Here is a 22,914-nt window from a genome sequence, read left to right on the forward strand (position 1 = left end):
GATAGTCAAAGTTTAGTTTTCTCATCGATTCAAGCAGAATTTATTTGGATCTATTTAGTTCAACACTAGTTTTGGCAATTCCCTTTTCATGCTGATACTTACATGGTAACATGGGATAAAAGGCTAGGTATCAAAATCAAAATTTGTAAGAATTAATTAATTTCAAATATTACTAGCTCTTTTTAATTTTTCCACTTAATATAATATACAGGGACTATAAATAATTACACTAATTTTATTATTTTTGTAAAAAGAGTCATGGTATTATTATGCATTCTTAGCACACCAGCAAGATCACTTGAGTCTCATTCTCATAAAATAGGCTAAACATGTGTGCCTTCAGACTATTTATCTTTTGAGATGATTTATCTGCCAGGGAAAACACATTTTTAACAACTGCTAATTATTGTCTCAAATATATATATTGATGTGTTATTAGATTGTGACTAGTCTTAAAATTGTTTTTCTCTTACCAATACTTTACTTTTCTTTATTCTCTACATCTGCCAAATTTAAAAGTTAATAAGTAAAAATTGAAATTGAAATCTACACTCTGCTTCTCCTAAGTGCATTCTTTGAGAGAATAAGCAAATTATTATCCTCATTAAAAAAAAAAACAACAACAACACTAAGTAATATTTACATTAAGAAGAAAGTAGGGAAAGAATAGTCTTGTTCATTAGTTGGGGAAAATTTTAGATGATGAAAAAGAGAAATTAGTACTTCCTAACTTTTGTGTTTATATTTTTCTTCTCTGATTCCTGGGTATTTTTCTTCACTAACATCCCAGAGTACAAAAATTATTTCTTTTTGATAGAGGACATTGTTTAAGCAAAACAGAAGCCCCAGAGTAGTTAAAAAAAAAAAAAAAAAAGCCACAGTTGTGCATTTAGACTGTTAATTATGTGCATGATTTCCTGTCCAGGGTGGTTGTGATCAAGGAACATGCAAAGGAAAACAGTGAAATGATGCCTGTAATCTTTTGAGATGTTTTAAAGAAAGACCTACCTGTTCAACTATGCAAATGGAAAAGAATAATCTTAACTTCCAAAATAATATTTTGCCAGGTGGTATTCATGATGATGCTGATAGGCATGATTCCCGAATGAATTATTAAAGAAAAATGATAACAATGTAAGAAAGATGGATTTCTAAGAAAATATTGTAAGGCTAACCTTAAGTTTTGAGGAACAAATTTGTTAGGCTAGTCAGTGAGGAAAATGAGGAAAGACCAAATGACTAATTTTTATTAAGTTTCTCACAAAGTCATTGTGAACAGAAATGAAAAATATATGAGAACAAGGGCATTAGAGAAAAAATTGGCTAAAGGACTGCACCAAATTTTTCAATGTGTATTTAGTATCTACTTAGAGGAAAAGTTTATACAGAAGTGCTACAGAATGTTATTTGCATCCTTATTCTGCTCAATATTGTTATCAATGGTTGTTGAAAATACTAAATGAATATATTCACTTTTGTATGTGATATAAGTCATATTTAAGGTATTTTAGAAAGCTGGGAATAGTGGGGCTACATCCAAAGTGAAATTCACAAGGAATAAATATTAGGGCCTCATTCTAAAAACTTCTGCATCAATGGAGTTTAGGAGGAATCAAACTCAGCCATATAACATGTATTTGATATTTAAGTGGGTTTTTTTTTTTTTTTTCTGTTTTTAAAACTAATGTAATTTTAGTCTCATGTAATGGAAATTTAAATTCTAAAAAAATTGTAGGAAGTGTGTTATACTTTTTAAGGTTATATTCAGATTGAATATTCATTGGAAAGTGAATATAGAGTTGAAGGGAAAGGAAGATGTATGAAGAACAGTTGAAAGTTCTTGAAGTAAATTGCCTATTTGGAAGATTATTATATGGAAAAAAGATTAGGCTTATTTTTGATTATTGTTATGGTTTGGATATTTTGTGTCTCCCAGAAGCTTATGTGTGAGATAATGCAAGAATGTTCAGAGGTGATACTATTACATTATGAGAGCTATAATCTAATTGGTAGGTGCATCTACTTGAATGGATTAACTGGTTGGTAACTATAGACAGGTAGGGTGTACCCTGAGGGGGTAGTTCACTGGGGTAAGTCTTTGAAGTTTATGTTTTCTCTCTGGTGAGCACAGCTCTCTCTGCTTCCTGGCTGTAGTGACGTAAACAGCTTTCTCCGACCACTCCCTTCGCCATGAGTTTGGGCACAGAACCGTGGAGTCAGCTGACCATGGACTGAACCTCTGAAACTATGAGTAAAATGAACTTTTCTTTCTCTAAGTTGATCTTGTCAGATATAGTGGTGACAGTGACACAAAACTGACTAAACAGTTAAAAAACTAAGGTGAATGCATTGAAACTAGAGGGAAACATTTCAACTCAACATGAAAATTCAGAGTTGTATTAGGGTGAACCTAATTATATTATACTGACATGAAATCAGTTTTAGTAGACCATTTTGCATGTAAAATAGCTATTTAATGTAGTTCAGCGTAATATAAAGAGGTAGTGGGTAATTGTCCATTGAAGTAGCAAATTTCCTTTACCTGGAGTAACCAGTCATAAATAACATAGATAATCATTTAATGGATAATTTATACAGAGGTTTCAGGCATCAAATGAATGGTCAGATTCAGGGTTCCTTTTGTTCATTTCAAACCCCAAGGTTTTGTTCTAGAAATTAAATTTATTTTTTGCACTTAATATGCATTGGCTCAATGAAGATCCAGGTAGACCAGGACCATTTCCATTGTTGACATCATCATTTCTGATTTAGAATGTCTTCATGTGTCTGGGTTCATGAACATTTTTCACTAAATTTAAGGACATGAAAATAGAAAATTTTATGTAATGGTGGGACATTTGCCACTCCTTAATAAGAATATTTCTAAAAATCATTTCTGCTGTCCTTATGTTGACAGCTTAACAAACAAGCAAAAGTACAAGACTTTTTCTATTATAAACCAATATATTTGATATTTTCCTTCAAAAGATTGATAATTTTCTTTAAAATGACCACTTGGGATAAAATTAATATTTTGAAATTTTTTGGTTAAATGCTATTTAATAACCTTTAGAATAAAAAGTATCCAAAGTAGATAGCAGAGATGGTTAAGTTGTTACTTTTGTAGAAAAGTTATATTGAAAACTGGTTTCTGTTTCTTTGCTCAGAGATATTTATAATAAGTCATGTTTTAAATAACAGTTCTGATTAAAATATGAGGTATGAGAAAGATCTTTATGCTTGATGGATTCCAATTGGAAAGTTATTAATTGTATTTGGTACTGTATGATGATAGCCTGCACATTAGAGGTTTGATGTTAGATGAAACATTTGTTACCTGGAGCTTCTTATAAAAGAAAGCACATTTCAGAGGTCACAAGAATTATCTGAATCAAGCTCTGCAGTAATATCCTGCATTTAAATTCTAATCATTTGAACCACTTTCAATGTCTGTTTCAGTAAATGATGATTCATTTAGATATCTCATAATTTTATTCATAGAGTTGTTAGTCCTTCATCTATCTTAACTATTGTAAAGCCTATAGTATTTTAATAGCATAAAATCTGGTGAAAGAGCAAATAAATAGGTAGGTAAAGTCAGGCTTGAAGTTAAGATTTAAAAAATCATCATCATATTCCTCACGGCAACCTATTCCAAAAAGCAAGTGCAGTTACATTGTTTGGTGTGTGCAGTCTCTAACATTTTACTGTATTAACTCATTTAACACTTAATTATAGACATTTATATTTCATTTTAGTTATTACTGGAATGAAATAAATAGATAAAACAACCTAGAACAGAGCTACATAAAGAGTTTGTAGCTGTATCCGTAAATGAAAGCTCTAGAGTACCAGCAACCTCCAGCTGTTCCAAAGCAGCTTCCACTGTTTGTACCACTGTGCTGTCCAAGCCTGTGAGCAGAGGCTACCAAGAACCCACCTGTGTTCTAACGAAGTTTGGTTTATAAACTTGTTGTAGCAAGGAATAACACATACTGAGGGAACAGTGATCCAAAAGGAGGGATAAGGAATACCAATTATAGGATTTGGGGGCTAGAATTAGTCATAAAATGGACTCGCAGAGATTTGTCAGAATTTACAAAGTGAATTTGATGGAACAATCTGTTAACACATGAGTCTGTACCAAGTCATTTTTCAATTGGTTTTTCTGTGGTCTTATCTTGGAATCTAAGAGTATTGTTAAAAGATTTGAGCTTAAATAATGTTACACACATCATGGCTAGATCTGGTGCAATTTATTTGTTTTATAACTCAAACATCTGCAAAATGTGGTTTCTATTTCCTTTTACAGCTCTCCCTCAGGTTGGTTGTCAGCAATATTGTTTTCTCAGTTTTTCAATATAATTGTAATCTTTTTTTTTCTTTTTTAACTTCAGGAAAAAAGAGTTATCCTCCTCAGTTTGTAGCATCTTATCTATTTGATTTTCTGCAGCCCTTTGCACATGTGTTTGTGTGCCTGTTTTCATATATGTGTGTGTATGTATCAGATTTTTATCTTTATTCAACACTCCCAGTGTGTCTCCCATTCAGTAGGGAGAACAATTTAAAAGTATTTAACATGTCCTTATTTGAATGTGTTCTCACAATCTTTGTTTTATTATTGTGTTCATATACTTTTATTTCACAAAAAAATCCATTATATATAAAATAGAACTTATTTTGTTTCCTGCCTTTTTCCACCAAGGACTATTTTGAGATCCATTAAACATGTTTTAAAATCCGAACAGTTGCTGTGTAAACGGAGTTCATTTTTCATAATTGAAGAATCCATGGTCTGAATCCTCAATATTTTCCCTATGCATTCTTTCAGTAATGGATATCCAGGTTGTTTATTAGCTTCTCAGTAACTTCAAAAAAAAAAAAAAAAAAAAAGAGTCAGTGCACCTTTACAGTCCATTGTAAGATAAAAAAGAAAATTACATCAGTCACTTCGACTCTTTATCCACTGAGCTATTTATTGTCTATCATAATTTCCATCCGAGAGTGTGATTTCTCAATGACAGGTTATACCTAAATTTAAGTATCACTAGTGTGTTCTAGTGTGTTCTTTAGAATGGTGGTGATGTTCAAGTTCAGTCATACCAGCAAAGCAGAGAGATTCCTATATGCCATTTTCTCCAAGATAATTAGTATTATCCAGTTTCTAATCAGTTTCTAATTTGTACTGTTTAATAAGTATGCTCTCATTTCTAACTTGCATTTCTTATTATAAGTTTGTAACTTTTAGGATTGCTTTTCAATAAATTTGCCACTTTTTAACACCTGCCCCCCACTGTTGAAATTCAGTGATTTTTTTTTCTTGCTGCTTTTCAGGGACTCTTTGTAAATGACATTATTAACCCACCAAAGGTCTTATATAAAGCACATTTCTTTCATCTGTACGGTGAATATACTAACTTTGTCTATAGTTAAACAAAATCTTTGATTTTGATGTGATCCAATTAATCAATTTTTGCCTTGTGGTTTGTACTGTTTTCTTTAAGAATTCCTTTACTGTCCCTAAAGGCAAAGATTTACTTGTACTTTTTTTCTTATTAATTTTATAATTTTCCTTTTCTCATTTTTGTATTTCATCCTTCTACATGAATTTATGGAGTTTAAATTTATATGTGGGATGTTAAGGAAAGATACAGTATATATTTTCATTTTCCTCTCTAAGATAGCTAATTTTCTTAGTAGCATATACCTGAAGAGTCCAGTTCCCTGCCCTGCTCTCCCCACAAAACAAACACAAAAACCTATGTGTGACTTTTTCCAGCCTGACCCAAAGGCACCTCCAAAGGCTTTACCTGGCAGGCTTCACAGGAAATGTCTTCTCTCCTCACACTGGACTACCAAGTACATAGCCAATGCGTCATAGTCTTTGAAAGGGATCAAAATTAAGTATCCAACCCGTTCTTCATGTATTTGTCTTCCTAGTTCAGGTGTGTTGGTTCCTAGGTTTCTGAGGCCTTTGGTGGAGATCTTCAGGTCCTTCAGCTGAGGCCTCCTTATTGGAAGGAGGAGTGGGGAAGCATAGAGATATTTTCAATACTTTCTACTCCTAGTCCTCTCCTTTCCTCTTCTTCACCCTGGGGTCCATATAACTTCTGCAGCCCTCTGATTAGGGCTTCTGAAACTTGAGATAAGCCCTATGGCTGTGCCCCTGCCCCTTGATTTGTGTGCTTTTCCATGGGGAGAATGGAACAGAGAGGAATCAGTGCTATCTTGGGTTTTAGTCTCTTGCTTATTCTGTAGCAGTACGTGATTAACGTTTTCCCTTTTACTTTTATTTTGGATCATTGTTTCTTTTAATTGGCTTCCCTGACACCTGAATGTGCAGCTAGTTCTCCCCAATAGCTAAACTCCTGACAGTACTAAGGCAGTGATTCTCAAATTATGGTTCTTAGACCAGCAGCTTCAATATTGGCTATCACCTGGGAACTTTTTAGAAATGAAAGTTTTGTAGCACTACCATAGCCCTACTGAATGAGAAACTGTGCTTAAGCCCATCAATTTGTTTTTACAAATGCTCATACCATTCCAATTCATGCTAAAATTTGAGAGCCATTGTGGACTAACGGTGTACTCTTTATACAGTGTTCATGGTGCTTCTCTATCACATAGAAGTTGCTATACATACATGGATTTTTTTAAAGTTTTTGATTTTGCTCTATTGATCTGTTGATTCTTGCATAAATACCATAATATGTTTATGATCTATACTTTATTTACAGTGTGGTATATATTAATATATGCTATGGCAAATCTCTACTCCTCCTCTTGGTGGTTTTTTCTTTCAGCACTTTGAATATTTGACTCCACTCCCTTTTTTCTTACCTGTAGTTCTGAATCTTTTCCATTATAAAAGGGTGTTCTTTTCCTCTGACTGTTTATAAAGATTCTTCATTTTCTTTGATTTTCTGCTTTTTGAACATATGCTTATGTGTAGATTATGGTATTTATTTCCTTAGTGTTCTCTGAGCTTCCTAGACCTGCACTTTAGTGTTTGTTCATTAGTTTCAGAAAATTCTTAGTCATTATTACTTCAGATACTTCTTAGACACTCCAGACTGGCTTTCTTTTCCTTTTGGTATTTCAATTATACTTTGTTGCACCTTTCAAAATTGTCTCACAATTTTTCCTCTTCTGGTTTGTATTTTTGGTCATTTTTGTTCTTTATTTTTCCTTAATCTAAACTTTTGCACTAACTTTAGGAAGTTCTTAATTAACCTATCATCATGTTAATGATTCTTTCCTTGGGCATGTTGAATCTACTGATCAGTCCATGAAGGGCATTCTTTTTTTTTTTTTTTTTTAATTTTGATTTTCAGCATTCCTTTTGATTCTCTCTTGTACATTATCCATCTGGTCTTGTATGCTATTTTTTCCCCATTAGATTCCTCAGTATGTTTATCATTTTTAAAAAAATTCTTTGGCAATTCCAAAAAGTGTGTCATATCTGAAATTGGTTCTCGTATTCTTTGCTTCTTCAGACTTTCTTGCCTGTTACTATGCCTTATAATTTCTGTTAAAAGACCTATGTGATTGATATTTTATATAATAGAAACTAAATTCTGTGTTAAGTTAATCTGTCTAAAAATAGACAGTGTTTAGTGTTCTCTATTACTGTAAATTTAAGTGAGTTCAAATTCCGTAAGTATCCTTATTTTTGTCACCTCTCTTGACTTTGGCTTTCCAAGAAACTCTCTAGATAGCTAACAGAACTGTAAGACTCTTAGTTACTATTAATATGGTAGAGCACTGTTGCTCTACTGTTGGTTTGGTGATAAGGTGTTGGGGAGAGGAAGCCATCTATAATCTTGTGATTAAATCTCCAGGAGCCTGTGACCTTTGTAAGTATTGGTTAGCTCTGCACTCTGCCTCCCTTATGTAAGATGTAAAATCTAGAAGGAGCTGAAATCTTGTAATGTCTTCCAGGTAACAAAAGGTTCTGATAAAGTCTATTCATCTGAAGAATAGGACTTCATTATTTAGTATGCTCTGGGTCTGTTTCACATTGGTTTCTTTTTTCTTCCCCTTGCATGAGGGCAAATTTGTTGGTTCTCCACAGTGAGATTCTGATGGGATTCCTGGTGAAAAACCAAGTACGAGAATCCCCCAATAAGACTTGCAGACCCCAGGAGTTCTCATTCTTGTAAATTCCTTATTTGCACTACAGCAACACCCCAAATTATCATATAAGTGTGCCTACCAGTTTATGCAGTCAGCTCCTTCTGCAGATAGGCAGATCACTGGATTTGCATGTTTCTCCAGTTTGAGTTGGCAGTTTGCCTATGACAGTTCTGACAAAGTTAAGGAGTATCATTGATCTTTAGTTTGATCAGTTTTTTTTTTTTTTTTTCTTATAAGGATTGGAAGAGTGATGACTTCCAGGCTCTTTATGTGTCAGAGCTGAAATCTGAAATCAGAGTATATTTTTATTACTTCAGCAAATTTTTATCAGTCTGCAAACTAATTTCAACATTAAGCCTTTTCTTAGATTAAGACTATTCTTACAAACAAGACCAGTAAAAGCATACTAATTCTAGTTGAAGTGAGGATGGAAATGTCCCAGTTCTCTGCTGGACAAAATCTGAAAAATGTTGGTGTTAAGTATAAACTGGTCAGAGCTGAACCCTTCTGTCATTTTTATGTCAAGCAATCAAACTTCATTGACAGTAGTTTTAGATTATATTTTTTATTACATGTTTTACTCATTTATGTTTATTCACAGTATTTATTGTGCATCCTCATATACTTCATCAAAATATGGTTTATTTTGGAGAGAGAGAAATGAAGATGTATTTTTTAATACATATAGAAATATATACCATAGAAAATAGTATGTTCTGCTTGAGATTCCCTTTCACTTAGGGAATGCTTATTTCTTGCATATGGAGGAGGAGGAGGCATTGCCTTTTTGTTTTCTACCTTTTCTCTAAATAAATGTTTAATTTTTTAAGGAAATATGCTAAAGGTGTGTGATATGATTGCTTCATTTCCTATCTCAAAGATATTAAAGATATATTTCTTCCCAAGATGTTATTTACCAAATCTGTACTTAATGATAATTATAAGGCTTATGGAAGAGAACAGCTGGACCTTAAGTCTTTTAATAACTTCAAAGTCTTAAAAATATCTCTGCTAAATTTTGAGGAGTGGGGCAGGGACTCTGATATATAAATCTTTTTATTGACCTTCCAATTTCTGTCATGTCATATATGCTTCTGACTTGTTTTTCCACTGAGCCAGTAATTTAGTCCATTACTGGTCTGTGTAAATCTTAGCCACAGCTATTTCCCAAGGTGGTTTTGGTTCTAACGAGTGGTTGGTGTTGATGTCCAGCAGGAAATCTTGCAAACCAGATGATTGGTGTGGTTGCCTGTAACCTTGTTAAAGCTTTGGTCAGGTTGCACTTAGGGGAGTTATTTAATTAGTTTCCCAATAATGTTTGTGTACAGTTTTTAGATGACCACTACTTTTTTTTTTCTTTCATCATGATTTGAAAAAAGACAGTTGCTTGTTATTTTCACAGTCCAGTATCAATCCAATATTCTTTTCTTTAAGTTATCCTTAGGCAATCAGTTTGATAACTGATAGAACTTCTCTAGAACCTTAGTGTCTAGAGTATTTGTCATAGCGTAATTTGAGAACTTTCAATATAACAGTCATTGTACTAGAAAGAATTTTTAAAATCATAAAACATTCTCAGTCTTTAAAAAGTTAATAAACTTATATGGGAATCAAAAATAAAATAAAGCACAGTACATTGTAATAATTAATACACTAGCAATAGAAACAAAATGCTCTGGTTTTAAGAGCATTTTGACTGTTCTCAGAAGAGAACAGTTAATTCTTCCTGATTGTTTGGAGAAAACTTCACAAATGTAGTGACAGTGTACTGGGACTTGAAAATTGGTTTTTCACCAGCAGAGAAAAGGTATTATGACTATAGAGAAATAGTATGGGTTAAAAATTAAATTACTGTAAAGTGCATATTATTATTTCTTTGGATTTACTGAAATATTATTCACAGTAAAATTCATTTTTATATATGTATTATTCTATGAATTTGGACCAACTTACACAATTTTATAGTTAACTTTTCAATCAAGATAAAGTCAAGAGTGAGGGAGAGAGTAATACTTTTGGGCGTCCCTCTCCCTTACTCTTAGCCAGTGAAGGAGAAATTCCTTATGTGATTGTTAAGTTGAGAAAAAAACAAATGAGCTTGCCAGGTATAGTGTATTCTGCTCCACCTCCTCTTCTTGGGGTCTGCTTCCTATGGAGAGTACTCTATAGGAGTACTTCTAGTCTTTATTTTAGGTTGCATAAAGAACTGCTCTGCCCATGCTGGGGACAGCCCATACTTGCTCAGTGCTACAGTTGACTGTGACTTGATGGGTGTGTCTAATCCAGTACAAAATTTTATTTAGAATTTAAGAAAAAATTTGCATGCCTGACATTTTTTAATCTCTCTTCATTATTGATTCCTAATTATTTCATTGTGGTCTGATAAATTTGTTTGTGTGCATGTGCACCATAGAGAGGATGCTGCCTCGTTGAAATGTAATGATGCCTCACTATTGGAAAACCATATATGCTTGAAGAGTTTGTATTTTCCTAATGTTGCTTGTAGTTCTCTTTACATATCCATTAATCAAGCCTGTTATCTTCAAAGTTTGTTACCATGCTGATTTTCCATTGTACAATATGTTGATTATTGAGACACATATTAAAAATAGAAATGAAAGGTTGTACCCCATTTGTGTTCAATGAATCAAAATGCAGTATGTAAAAATTTTTTAAATAATAATAAAAATTTAAAAAAGGAAGTTCTAAAAGGAAAAAAATCACTGTTTTCCTGGAATCTTGTCTGGTGATGTCTACTTTCCCCTAAATCTCTTTTAGACATTAATGTAACTATTTCAACATTATATTGCTTAAAAATTGTCTAATGCCTCTTTCTCCATTCATTAATTTTCAGTCTTTCTGAGTTTATTTATATATCTTATAAGCAGCAGGTGGATAGATTATTCTTTTAGAGCATTTTTAGGTTTACAGCAAAATTGACTGAAAAGTACTGAGTTCCCATATACCCCCTAGTCCCACACTTACAACTTCTTACACTATGAACTTCCTGCATCACAGCAGTACCTCTGTTTCATTCCATAAACCTACACTGACATATCATTATCTCAAAAGTACATAGTTTACTTTATGGTTCACTCTTGTTGATTTATAGTCTAAAATTTTGACAACTACATCATGATGTATATCCGACAATGTAATAGAATACGAAATAATTTCACTGCTCTCAAACTGTCCATGATCTAATAATCCTTCCCTCACCTGATCCCTGATAATCAGTGACATTTTTATTCTCTCTTTAGTTTTGCCTTGTCCAGTATCATAGAACTGGTATCATTCAGTATGTAGACTTTTCAGATTGACTTCTTTCACTTAGTAGTATGCATTTACCATTCCAACATGTCTTCTCATGGCTTGATCACTCATTTTGTTTTAGCACAGAATAATATTCTATTATTCAAATGTACCACAGTTTATACATTTACATGAAGGATATTTTGGTTGTTTCTAAGTTTTGGCAATTATAAATATAGCTGCTATAAAGATCTTTGTGCTAGTGTTTATGTAGAAGTAAGTTTTCAGCGTACTTGCGTAAATACCAAGGCAGTTTAATCAATGTTGGATGGTACCTTTTGTTTTATAAGACCCTGTCTAACTCTCCGTAAAAGTGGCTATATCATTTGTATACTCACCAGCAATGAATGAGAGTTTCTTTTGTCTATATCTCACCAGAATTTGGTGATATCGGCATTCTGAATTTTAGCAATTCTGATAGGTTTATATTGGTAACTTACCATTTTAATTTGCAAGACATGTATTTTCATTCTCATATGCTTGTTAGCAATCTGGATATCTTCTTTGTCAAGCTTTTTATTAAAGTTTTTTTTTTTTACTAATTTTTATTTTTTAAATTGTTGAGATTTTAGAGTTTTTTTAATATTTTGCATAACAGTGCTTTATCAGGAGTATTTCTTTAAAATATTTTCTTAGTGATAGTAATCTTGTTTTCTTGACATCTTTTCAGAGTAGAAGCTTTTAATTTTAATGAAGTTCAGCTTACCTATTATTTTTCATGAATTGCAACTTCAGTTTTATATATAAAAACTTATCACCAAACTCAAAGTTACATAGATTTCTCACATATATTATCTTCCAATGGTTTTATGGTGTTGTGTTTTACATTTAGGTGTAATGTTTTGGGTTTGCTTTTGTGAAAGTTGTATGGTCTGAATCTAGATGACATTTTTTGGTGGGGGGCATGGGAATGTCCACTTGTTGTAGCACCGTTTTTCAAAAGAATGTTTTCTTTATTGTATTGCCTTTGCTCCTTTTCAAATGCCAATTGACTAGTGGTACAGCTGTTTTGGCTCCTTTCTCTTCTGTTGATCTATTTATGTACTCACATTTCAGCATCACACTGTCTTCGAAACCATAGGAAGTCTTGAGGTCAGGTAGTGCCAGTCCACCAGCTTTGTTCTTCTTCAGTATTTTGTTGACTATTCTGAGCCTTTACCTCTCCCTTTAAACTTTAGAATTAGGAGGTCATATTCCACAAATTAATTTGCTCAGATTTTGATTGGGATTGCATTGAAACTATGATTTTCATCATAAACAATTACCTCTGTGAACAAAGCTTTACTTCTTTCTTCACAACCTGTATATGTTTTATTTTGTTGTTCTTATTATTGCTTCTTTGTTTTAGTGCATTATCTAGAACTTGCAGTATGACTTTGAAAAATAGTAGTAAAAATGACGTGCTTTCTTTGTCATTGATCCTAATAGAAGAACTTAATGAACCTAATAAAGCTGTAGATTTTTTGTGAATGCTATCAGATTGGGAAAGTTTTCCTTTTTTTCCTAGTTTTATGAGAGGTTTTATTATGAATACATGTTGGATTTTGTCACATGCTTTGTCTGCATATGATTTTACTCTGTTGATGAAAATATGATTTTTGAATGTTGAATCAGACTCGTATACCTGATGTAAATTCTACTTTGTATGTGTACAATTCTATTATACTTGTTAGATTTGATTTGCTAATTGTTGAGGGTTTTTGAATCTGTGTTCATGAGTGATACTGGTCTGAGTGTTTTTTTTTTTTCCTTACAATGTCTCTGCCCGATTTTGTCATTATGATAATTTTGGCCTTATAGAATGAACTAAGGGGCTGGGGAGATAGCTCAGTCGGTAGAGCAAGGCCCTGGTTTTGATCCCCAGCACCACAAAAAAAAAAAAAAAAAAAAAAAAAAAAAAATTAGAATGAACTAAGAACTATTTCTTCAGCTTCTGTCTTCTAAAATAAATCATAATGAATTGTTTAATTTCTTCCATGAATGTTTGTTAGAATTTACCAAACCCAACCAAATCTGGTGCTTCTGTTTTAAAAGATATTAATTATTAATTAAGTTTCTATACAAGATATAGGACTACTCATATTGTCTGTTTTCTTCTTTGGTGAATTTTGGCAGATTGTGTCTTTCAAAGAATGGGTTTACCTTTTCTAGGTTATCCAGCTTGTCTTATAGATTAGTTCTTAGTATTATATTCCTTCGAATATCTATAGCTCCTGTAGTGATTTCTCCTCTTTAATTTCTGTTGTTAATAATTAATGTCCTCTCTCTCTTTCTTGGTTTTCCTGGGTAGATTTTTATTAATCTCTTCAAAAACCTGGCTTCGATTTTACTAATTTTCTCTTTCATTGATTTCTGTTCTTATTTTCATTTTTTTTCTCAATTTTGCTTCTCCTTTCCTTGTTTCTTAAGGTGGATATGTTAGCTTTTCAAAACTAGAGCAAACACCTAAAATAATCTACTTATAAAGAGAAAAGGTTAATATCTGACCCACAGTTTTAGAGTTTCAGTTCATGATCATTTGCTCTCATTGATTTGTGTCAGTGGTGCAGCAGCACTTCATAGTGGGAGTGCTTTGGAGGAGAATAACCCCTTATCTCATGGCCAGGAAGCAAAGAAGAGAAAGAGGAGGGAGCAGGGTTCCCTAGTTTCCCTCCCAGTAGCACCACTATGGAGAAAGAGAGCCTTTAACCTGTGCACCTTTGGGCAACAGTGAGGATCCAAACTAATAGGAAAGATGATTGATTTTTAGATTCTTTTTTTCCAATATATGTGTTCAATGCTAAACATTTCTTCTAAGTGCTGCTTTTCATTTACTCCACAAATTTTGGTAAGTTGTAATTTCATTTTCTTTTAGTTTAAAGTGTTTATAAAAGTTTTCTAGAGGTTCTTTTCTTTGTCCCATATTTTATTTCAAAGTGTGTTATTTAATCTCCAAGTATTTGGAGATTTTTCAGCTATCCTTTGTGTAGCGCTAAACTGTTTGGAATTTTAATTCCATTGTGAACAGGAAACTAAGTACTGTGTGATCTCTATTTCTTTAAATTCCCAAGGGTTGACTTTGTTAAGACGAGTAGAAATATCTAGAGTATTTAAAATCTTTTCTTTTCCTATTGACTAGAAGCAAGCATAGGGAATTTTCCTCAGATACTCTGTTAGACCCTTGTGGGCTCTTGGAGATAAAGCTCACTTTCCTATAATTGAGTCTCTGCAGAGGTTTCAACTTATTCACATTGTGCTTCCAGCACTTCATTGATTTCAATTCAGATTTAGCACCTAATTGTTGCTGAGGCTGGCTTTGAACACATGATCCTCCTGCCTCAGCCTCCCAAGCCACTGGGACTACAGGCGATGAAATCACTTTTGATGGGGAATATTTTAAATATCTACAGAAATATAAAATGGTGGTTTAGCAAAGAAATATGAGAGAAAATGAGTTTGTCATCAAAATGTTGAAATGACTTCTGAGGTAGATTAAAAAAACTCTATGTCAATAAGGTAGGATTTGAGAGTTTGTTTTTATTCCTTTATCCAAGTTAGCATACATGATATACACTATTTCTCTTGCCTTTGTTTCCCTGTACTTTCTAAAAAATTGAAAATAATTTGTGCAATTAATACATGTTAATATTAAAAATAAAAAAATTAAAAGGAATGTATTGTTCTTGGGACATCTTTACTTAAATAGTTATTATTATTTTTTAAATTTTTGATAAGTGGGAGACAGAAAGTGTCTTTGATTATTCAGTTATTATCAAGTATTTTATGCACATCTTAGACATGTCCATCTTTTTTTACCTATTATGATTCCTGCAGGTCAGTCATGATAGTTAACTGCCATTTTCTATGAAGTTGTTCTATACCGTTGCATTTGATCTGCTGTTTAAACAGTACTAAGTTTAAAAAGAACAAAATTCAGACACTAATTTTGTAGCAAATAAAGCAATAATTATAAAAATTTGATAAGTTAGGTTTCATCAAGTTGAAAATTTCTGCTATTAGAAAAACAGTGAAGAAAGCAAAACGGACTGGGCATGGTGGCATATGAGTAGTCCCAACTATTTGGGAGTCTGAGGGTGTAGGGTCACTTAAGCCCAGGAGTTTGGGGCCAGCCTGGGCAACATAGCTAGACCCCCATTTCTTAAAAATAATAAAAACCAGAAAGGCAATACACAAACTCAGGCAAATATTCATGAAACTTATATCTGACAAAGGGTTTTATATCTGTATTATATAAAGAATACCTATAAATTAGTAATAAAAAGGGAAGCTAAAATAAATATGGATAAAAACTTGGAACAGACAAAAAACATGGAAAATTTAAGAATGACCAAAAAGCACATGATAAAACATTTAACATTTGACATCATTATAAAATTCACATTAAAACCATAGTGACAAGGCTGTATTTTACCTGAAAAAATGACTAAAATTAAACAGACTAAAATAGCTAAATGGTGAATAGGTAACAATGGAAATTCTGACACATTTCTAGCATTGTAACCATTTTAGAAAACTATTTGGCAATTTCTTGTAAATTTAAAATACTTTAATATACTTGCAAAAGAAATTAAAGTACACATCCGAGAGTAAACATGACTGCTTTTTTCACAGTAGCCCATACTGCAAACAACTCAGATGTCTATCGAATGGGTAAATAAATTATGATATATTCATATAGAGAAATACTGTATAGGAATAAAAGGAATCAATTACTGATATGTACAATTAACTATGTAGATTAATTTTACAGCTTTTTCTGCAGACCAATGAAACCACATACAAAATAATATATTCTTTATGCTAATAAAGATAGATATTTCAAAAATCTTTAAAACAAATGTGAAAAAAATCAAAACACATTGCTTTGAGGGGAAGGATACTTGGGTAATGCAGATGTTCTACACTGTGATAAGAGATGTTTGTCATGCAGCAAAGTGCATAGCTAAGATTTTTTTCAAAGTTATATAGTTAATAGTTGTATATTTTAATGTATAGAAAAGTTGCTAATGACATAGACTTAAAATAATTATTATTCAGTATGTCATGTGTGGCACTACTGATGAAAAAATATTTGTAGATTATTGACAGTTGTTGGAAGATGAGTGATAGGTTAAGAATTTTCATTATTTATTTTTTTTACTTTCTATATGCTTGAAACATCTTAAAATAATTTTTTACAGTGCTTTAGGACCAACTATAAAAGAGAAAATAGTACTGCATGTGTATTCAGAAAACACATTGAATCCAGGACAATGTGTAAATGTTCTCAAGGTGATAAATTGAGGAGTATAAACGTGTTACAATCTAATGAAAGAAAACATATTATGACAAAAAGATTTAATTAAAAGGGAATAAACAAATAGCTAGGTAAAGGCTCAGGAAATAGTTGCTTAGTTTTGAGAAAGGCATATCAGGAACAAATTACAGAGTTAATCTTGAGATGGACCTGAAGTAAAAGTAAGACCACGTACTCTGTTATTACATGGTATCTTACGTTTGTTAAGTTGGGTTTGATTCATTAAAATTGTGTTCTCATTGAATATAGTTATTAAGCCAGGGAGTGATAGCTTTCTTCTCATTACTTTATGGAACTCTAATTATGAATAATCAATGTTGAGTCATTTGTGGAGCTTGAATTTATACCAGCATGGAACGTGAACACATCCCATTCCCTTCATATTGTCCCACTTTGTGTTGCAGATTGTAAATCTTTGTTGGTCTAAAAAGAGAACATTAATATTGCGTGCTGCAGAAGTGGCTTATATTCCACTAACTCTTGGTAACCATGTCTGGTTTTTGAGGGAATTCAAACCAGATCACATGAAAAATCACTAATGCAAGTGGCAATATCTGATCTAGAGAAAAGAACTTTTTGGAGATGTGCTCAAAGCAGGATTTGTTTTTAAATATTTGAAGGGAGGTTAGGCAATTTTCTGTGATTCAAGAATACAGTCAGTTTGTATGAAAACAAATTTTAGCTCAATATAACATGCAAATATTTAAGATCTCTCAGCAGATGTCAAGCATGAAATATACAGTAGTCAACATGCTGTACATTAGATCTTCAGAACTTCATCTTACATAACTGACACCTTTAACCACTTGATCAACATCTTCTTGGATTCATGTGTTGAATCCTCATCATGATTGACTCTAGCTACTTTTTGTTTAATGTAAAACACGATAGTACTAATGAAAAATTGTCCAGTGGTAGTCACATAAAGCTATAAATGTGTAAAATATACGCAGTGAACAAAACAGTATCTTACAGATTATTAACCTTGGAGAAAGCCATAATTATAAATAGCAAAGTCAGGACATACTTGGTTATGTATGTGTAGAAATAGTTTGTAAGATGTTTTCATATGTATAATTTAATTTAACTCTCCTGTAAGAAATATCCATGTCATTAGGAACTCTACAAATAAAGAAACTGAGTTTCAGAAAAAAGTTATCATTGGAAACTCCTTCAGATATCCTTTGTGTAGAGTCTAAAGTCCTCTTGAAATTAACAGATTTAAGCAAGGTATGGAGATAAATGTAATGGTCTATAAAATTTATTGCAGCAGATTATAATATCTACTGTACGATGGTACATGCCTATAATCCCAGTGGCTCAGGAGGCTGAGGCAGGAGGATCATGAGTTCAAAGTCAGTCTCAGCAAAAGTGGAGTACTAATCAACTGGGTGAGACCAGGAGACCGGTTTCTAAATAAAATACAAAATAGGGCTGGGGATGTGGCTCAGTGGTCAAGTGCCCCAGAGTTCAATCCCTGGTACCTGCCCCCCACCTCCCACACAAAATAATAACTACTGTAAATGTGGAGAACATGTAAGATTTGAAAATTCTGTTGGAATCACGTCTTTGTTTATAAATATAAATATTTTGATGTCTCTATTAGGAATAGAGACAAACCTGTTGTTTGGTGTCTTAAATAAAATAAAAATGATCCTTATGATTCTTATGATGTTGCCTTTGGTTTGAATTTCTGCTCTGAGGTATGTAACAGGTGACCTTCAGAACATCCCTACCTGGTAGTATCAGCCCTCTGTAAATCACTCCAAGCAAACCATTTCTGGGGTACTGGTATGTCCAGATATTTAAAGCGTTTCATATTGATACAGAAGGCAGGAATAGAAAAGGCAATTTCCAGATATAATTTATACTTTAGGTAGAATAAGGGGAAGCTAAAAGCTTTTTGACCAAGCTCTGTCTTGGTACTTTGTAATATCTAACTTACAGTGATTAAATAACCCAAATAAGCTCTGGTCCAGAAAGGAAGGGCATCGCTACTTCTGGCAGAAGTCAGATAATAGTCAAACTTCAAACCAGTGCACTTTCCACTTCAGTCCCTTACAAAGACTGCAGAAGTGTTCTGATTTTCCTTTTTGTGCAGATCCTACAAGTAATCATTAAAGAGTTGTAGTGCATCAGAAGACAACATAGCATTTTAAAAGATGCATAACACCCTTAGTCATCAGAGATATACAAATAAAATCCATGAGATACCATCTCCCACCCACTACTATAGAGCTATGAAATACAACAATTACAGTCACACTGAAAACAAAATACATTGTAATCCAAATTTTTATGGATATAAAATAAAAATTTGAAAAACATCAATATAGAACTTTCAAACTAGAATGCCTAAACTGCTGCTTTTCTCCTTTGATCTTCTTTTCCCTGAATTCAGTTAGTATGTGACAGGAATAAAACACTGATTGTTAGGTTCACTGTTTAACAGTTTTCTCTGAAAGACATTGGTCTGGACTATAAAATTATGGTTTATTCAAGCCATTAACACAGGTAACACAGGGAAGCTACTCCTCTGGGAACTCCTGTGTTGAAATCCCAAGGTTGGAGAATGCCTGGATCTTGCCCCCCACCCCCTACAAATGTAGGATCAAACAGCCTCCTGGAGGTGGGTGTGGCCTGCCAAATGCCAGTCATCCTGTTTACTGCCAGATTCCTGCCACACCAAGAAACAAGCACCAAAACAAGACTCCTCCCTCTGAAACCTTATCCCTGCCTTTGATGTATCCCTGCTTAAATAAAGAATTGGGGCCTTTCTGGGTGTTCAGTTCCAGTTCCTTTCAGGACTGGAAGGCTCTGCTTTTTAAATCTAATCCTTGGCCTTGTCTTATTTCTTACTGATTATTTCAGACTTTCTATTTTTCCAGATGACTCACACCTCCTGAGCAGTAACCAGCACTGTCAGTGCTGGTCATCCGTCATAGTTAATGTTTTATATGTTAGGGAGACATACTTTGATACTTGTTTTCCTATACTGTATTATTGCAGAAGTATATGGACATTCCTTCTGAGGCATTTTATTTTGCGTAGCAACTAATACTTTCCTTCATATGCATAACACTTTCATAAGTGAACTTCATTGTCATAATTGCATAAACAACCCAACAGGAAGTCTAGTTAACATTTTTGAGTGCCAAACACATCACATACATTACTTAATTTAATTCTCATAATAACATGAAGTTGACATTACTAGCCTTACATTAAAAAAAGTAAACAAAAACTGGAGATTTAGAAGAGTAATTAACTTATACCATTAGTAAGTAAAAAACTAGTAATTGAACTCCACATTCAGCTTGTCTCAATGCCCATGTTATATGCGGTAGAATATGCTGCCTATTAAGACATATATCTCCAGAATGTAAATTAAACTGAAGGATACTTTTATTCACTTACAGAAATGTGTAAGACAGATTTTATAATTGTGGCCTGGATTTAAAAAAAAATTTTTTTTTAGTTGTAGATGGACACAATAACTTTATTTTATTTATTTATTTATATGTGGTGTTGAAGATCGAACCCAGTGCCTCACACGTGCAAGGCAGAGGTGCTGTACCACTGAGCTACAACCCCAGCCTCCTATGGCTTGGATGTTAGTCTCTATTTTTTTCCACAGGAAATTCTCTTCCTCTGAAGGTATTAACTTTGAAAACAAGTCCCTTGTTTGTTAACTGCTGACTAAATTGTTACTCTGTATTTCTTGGCATTCTAATGGGTGAAACTCAGTTATCTAAATGTTTTACATTCTTACTTTCTATAAAGTATATCTGTTAAGAATGAATGATTCCTCATTCACTCCTAGTTTTTATAGTCTTACAGTCTCTGTTACTTATCTTGAACTGGGAAGAGGGAGTGGGAAATAGGGTTGCAGGACTAAACTTTTTGAAAAGTTTTTCTATAAATTGTAAGGCTAGGTAAGTAGTATGGATATATTATTGATCCAAAAAGTCAAAGATGCAATTTGTGGTGATGGAGCAGAGGTCTGAGAGTCCATAGATTTCAAGAGAATCCCATGTTCTTTGGGTTCAGCTCTTCCTGGGTCTGAGTCACAACTCAACCATTTCTTAGTTCTTTGAACCAAAGTAGTTGACATAATTATAACTCAGTTTTAAAACTGATTATAAGTAATACATTTCTGAGTTATTGTGAAGATTTACATTTATAAAGTTCCTAACAACATAACTATTTATAATATCCACACAAAATATTATAGATATTACACTCTTCAAAAAAGTGATTTTTAAATCTAGATAGATATGATATCCACGCTAATCCACCCTTTGTCCCCCTCCTCCCATGCATAAAGAGAGGGAAAAGAAGAAAGACCAGTACTTATATCTTATTTTAATAGCACTCTAAAAGAACAGGATCAAAGGCATATATTCCATTATAACCAAGTAGAAGTAAAGCATTACCTAACATACTACTTATATCATGCAGCTTTCAGTTACTATAGGTGATAACTAGGTCGTACTTTGGCTATTTCTAGCTATTGGATAATTACCACTTCTGATAACATGTAAATAGAATATGATTATTGTTGAAATGATAAATTAAGAATCTGGTAAGTTACCTAGCCTTTCTTTAAGTCTCAGATTACTCATCTGAAAATGAGATGAATGTAGAAAAATATAGCAGTTTTTTGTAAGGGTTTTGTGGTACCACTTCATGTAAAGTGCTTTTTAACATTGCCTGGTATTTTAAAAAATGGCTACTTCTATGAATGAGAAAAGCCAGTAACCTAATTGTATTTTTTTCCAAGCAGATCCATGCCTGTATAATATCTTTGCATATTGTCTCATTTGTGTGTTTAAGGTACATTAAGTACTATTTGTGATCCTATGACAAAGTTAAAGTCTCAGTTATTTTTACTTATACAGACTACTCATTCGTTTCTCAAATGCCTTTTACAAATTCATGTTGTAGCAATAATTTCTCAGAATCATGTCATGATTTGTATCACAGTTTAGATTTGTTTAAGAGAAAATCACATCTTTTGTGTGATTTTTCTGACTCTTGAAAAACTTAGATGAAAAGAAACATTATAATTAAAAATAGGAAAAATCATTACCTTAAATAGACAAGGATTATTCCTTCACCTACTCTCAGTATAGACTGCCTCCATGAAAAATGTTTTAAAAAAGAAAAACTTTGAAAGACATAAATCTGTTTTAAAATGTGGAATATCAGAATGAGTTCGTATTTAAAGGATGTTTGGATGTTTCTACCTACTAAATCTGAAAAAAGCATTTTACTTGCTGTATTAACCTAATGAGAAATATGTGTGAATAGCAATGTATATATTTAGTTCTATTTTTATATCAGAGCATGGATCCAGAACAGTATATGGCTTAATCTTTATTGGAGATATTAAAGGCTGTAAATCTAATTTTCCTAGAAAACTGTATTCAGACTCCAAGCACTTAGTCCATGGTAACTGCCCAGTAGTTCTGTGCTTTTTAATTAGCACATTAGAATAAAAGTAGATGTTTGTGCTATGACATCATATTGTTGGAATGACTTCATAGATTCGTTTTGTGAAACTGGTTAAATCTTGGTACATGAACTACTAATAAATCTTTCAGTCTCTTCCACAGTACTTTACTAGAAATAAATAATCTAATACAGTAGTTCCTCATCAAGCAATTTGTTTTTCTCATTATGATCTGATCAGTTCTGTTGCTATAAGATAATATCATTCAGAGAAATATTTTTCCAAATTTAATTTTGGAGTAAGATATTTTATCACTTTTTGATTGACTTCCTAATTTGGAGTATTTGTTCCTAAATTAGATTACATGGTATATACTTTACTGAACTTGGGAACTTAAAAATATATTTGGACTGATTGGAGAAAGGTGAATTCACTGTTTGGGTTCCTACACCTTCATTTTAAGCAAATGTCCCCTTGTTTACTCAGTAACTACTTCAGTGCTTCTGGGCAAATAAATTCTATCAGCTGTTCTCCTTGATATATTATCAGTATCAGAGCCATAATCATAATTGAGTTATTTTTCCTTGTAGCATCAGAGGCTCCTTGAGATGCTAGATACAGAGAAGATCTGTTAAAAGAAAAAATAAAGGAAGCTTTGATTCAGCAATCTCAAGAACAGAAGGTAATATTTTAAGTGTGCTCAGAGTATGGAAAG

General features: G+C 32.8%; 1 protein-coding gene across 1 annotated transcript in view; it reads left to right on the forward strand.

The window, feature by feature from the left end:
- Positions 1–22,914, forward strand: part of Ccdc91 (coiled-coil domain containing 91) — a 363,605-nt gene that overhangs the window by 239,650 nt on the left and 101,041 nt on the right. The window contains 2 exon segments of the mRNA XM_047550439.1: positions 22,790–22,823; positions 22,826–22,881. Coding sequence (XP_047406395.1) covers positions 22,790–22,823; positions 22,826–22,881 — 90 coding nt within the window.

The sequence above is a fragment of the Sciurus carolinensis genome, chromosome 4, assembly GCF_902686445.1.
Source record: "Sciurus carolinensis chromosome 4, mSciCar1.2, whole genome shotgun sequence".
NCBI lineage: Eukaryota > Metazoa > Chordata > Mammalia > Rodentia > Sciuridae > Sciurus > Sciurus carolinensis.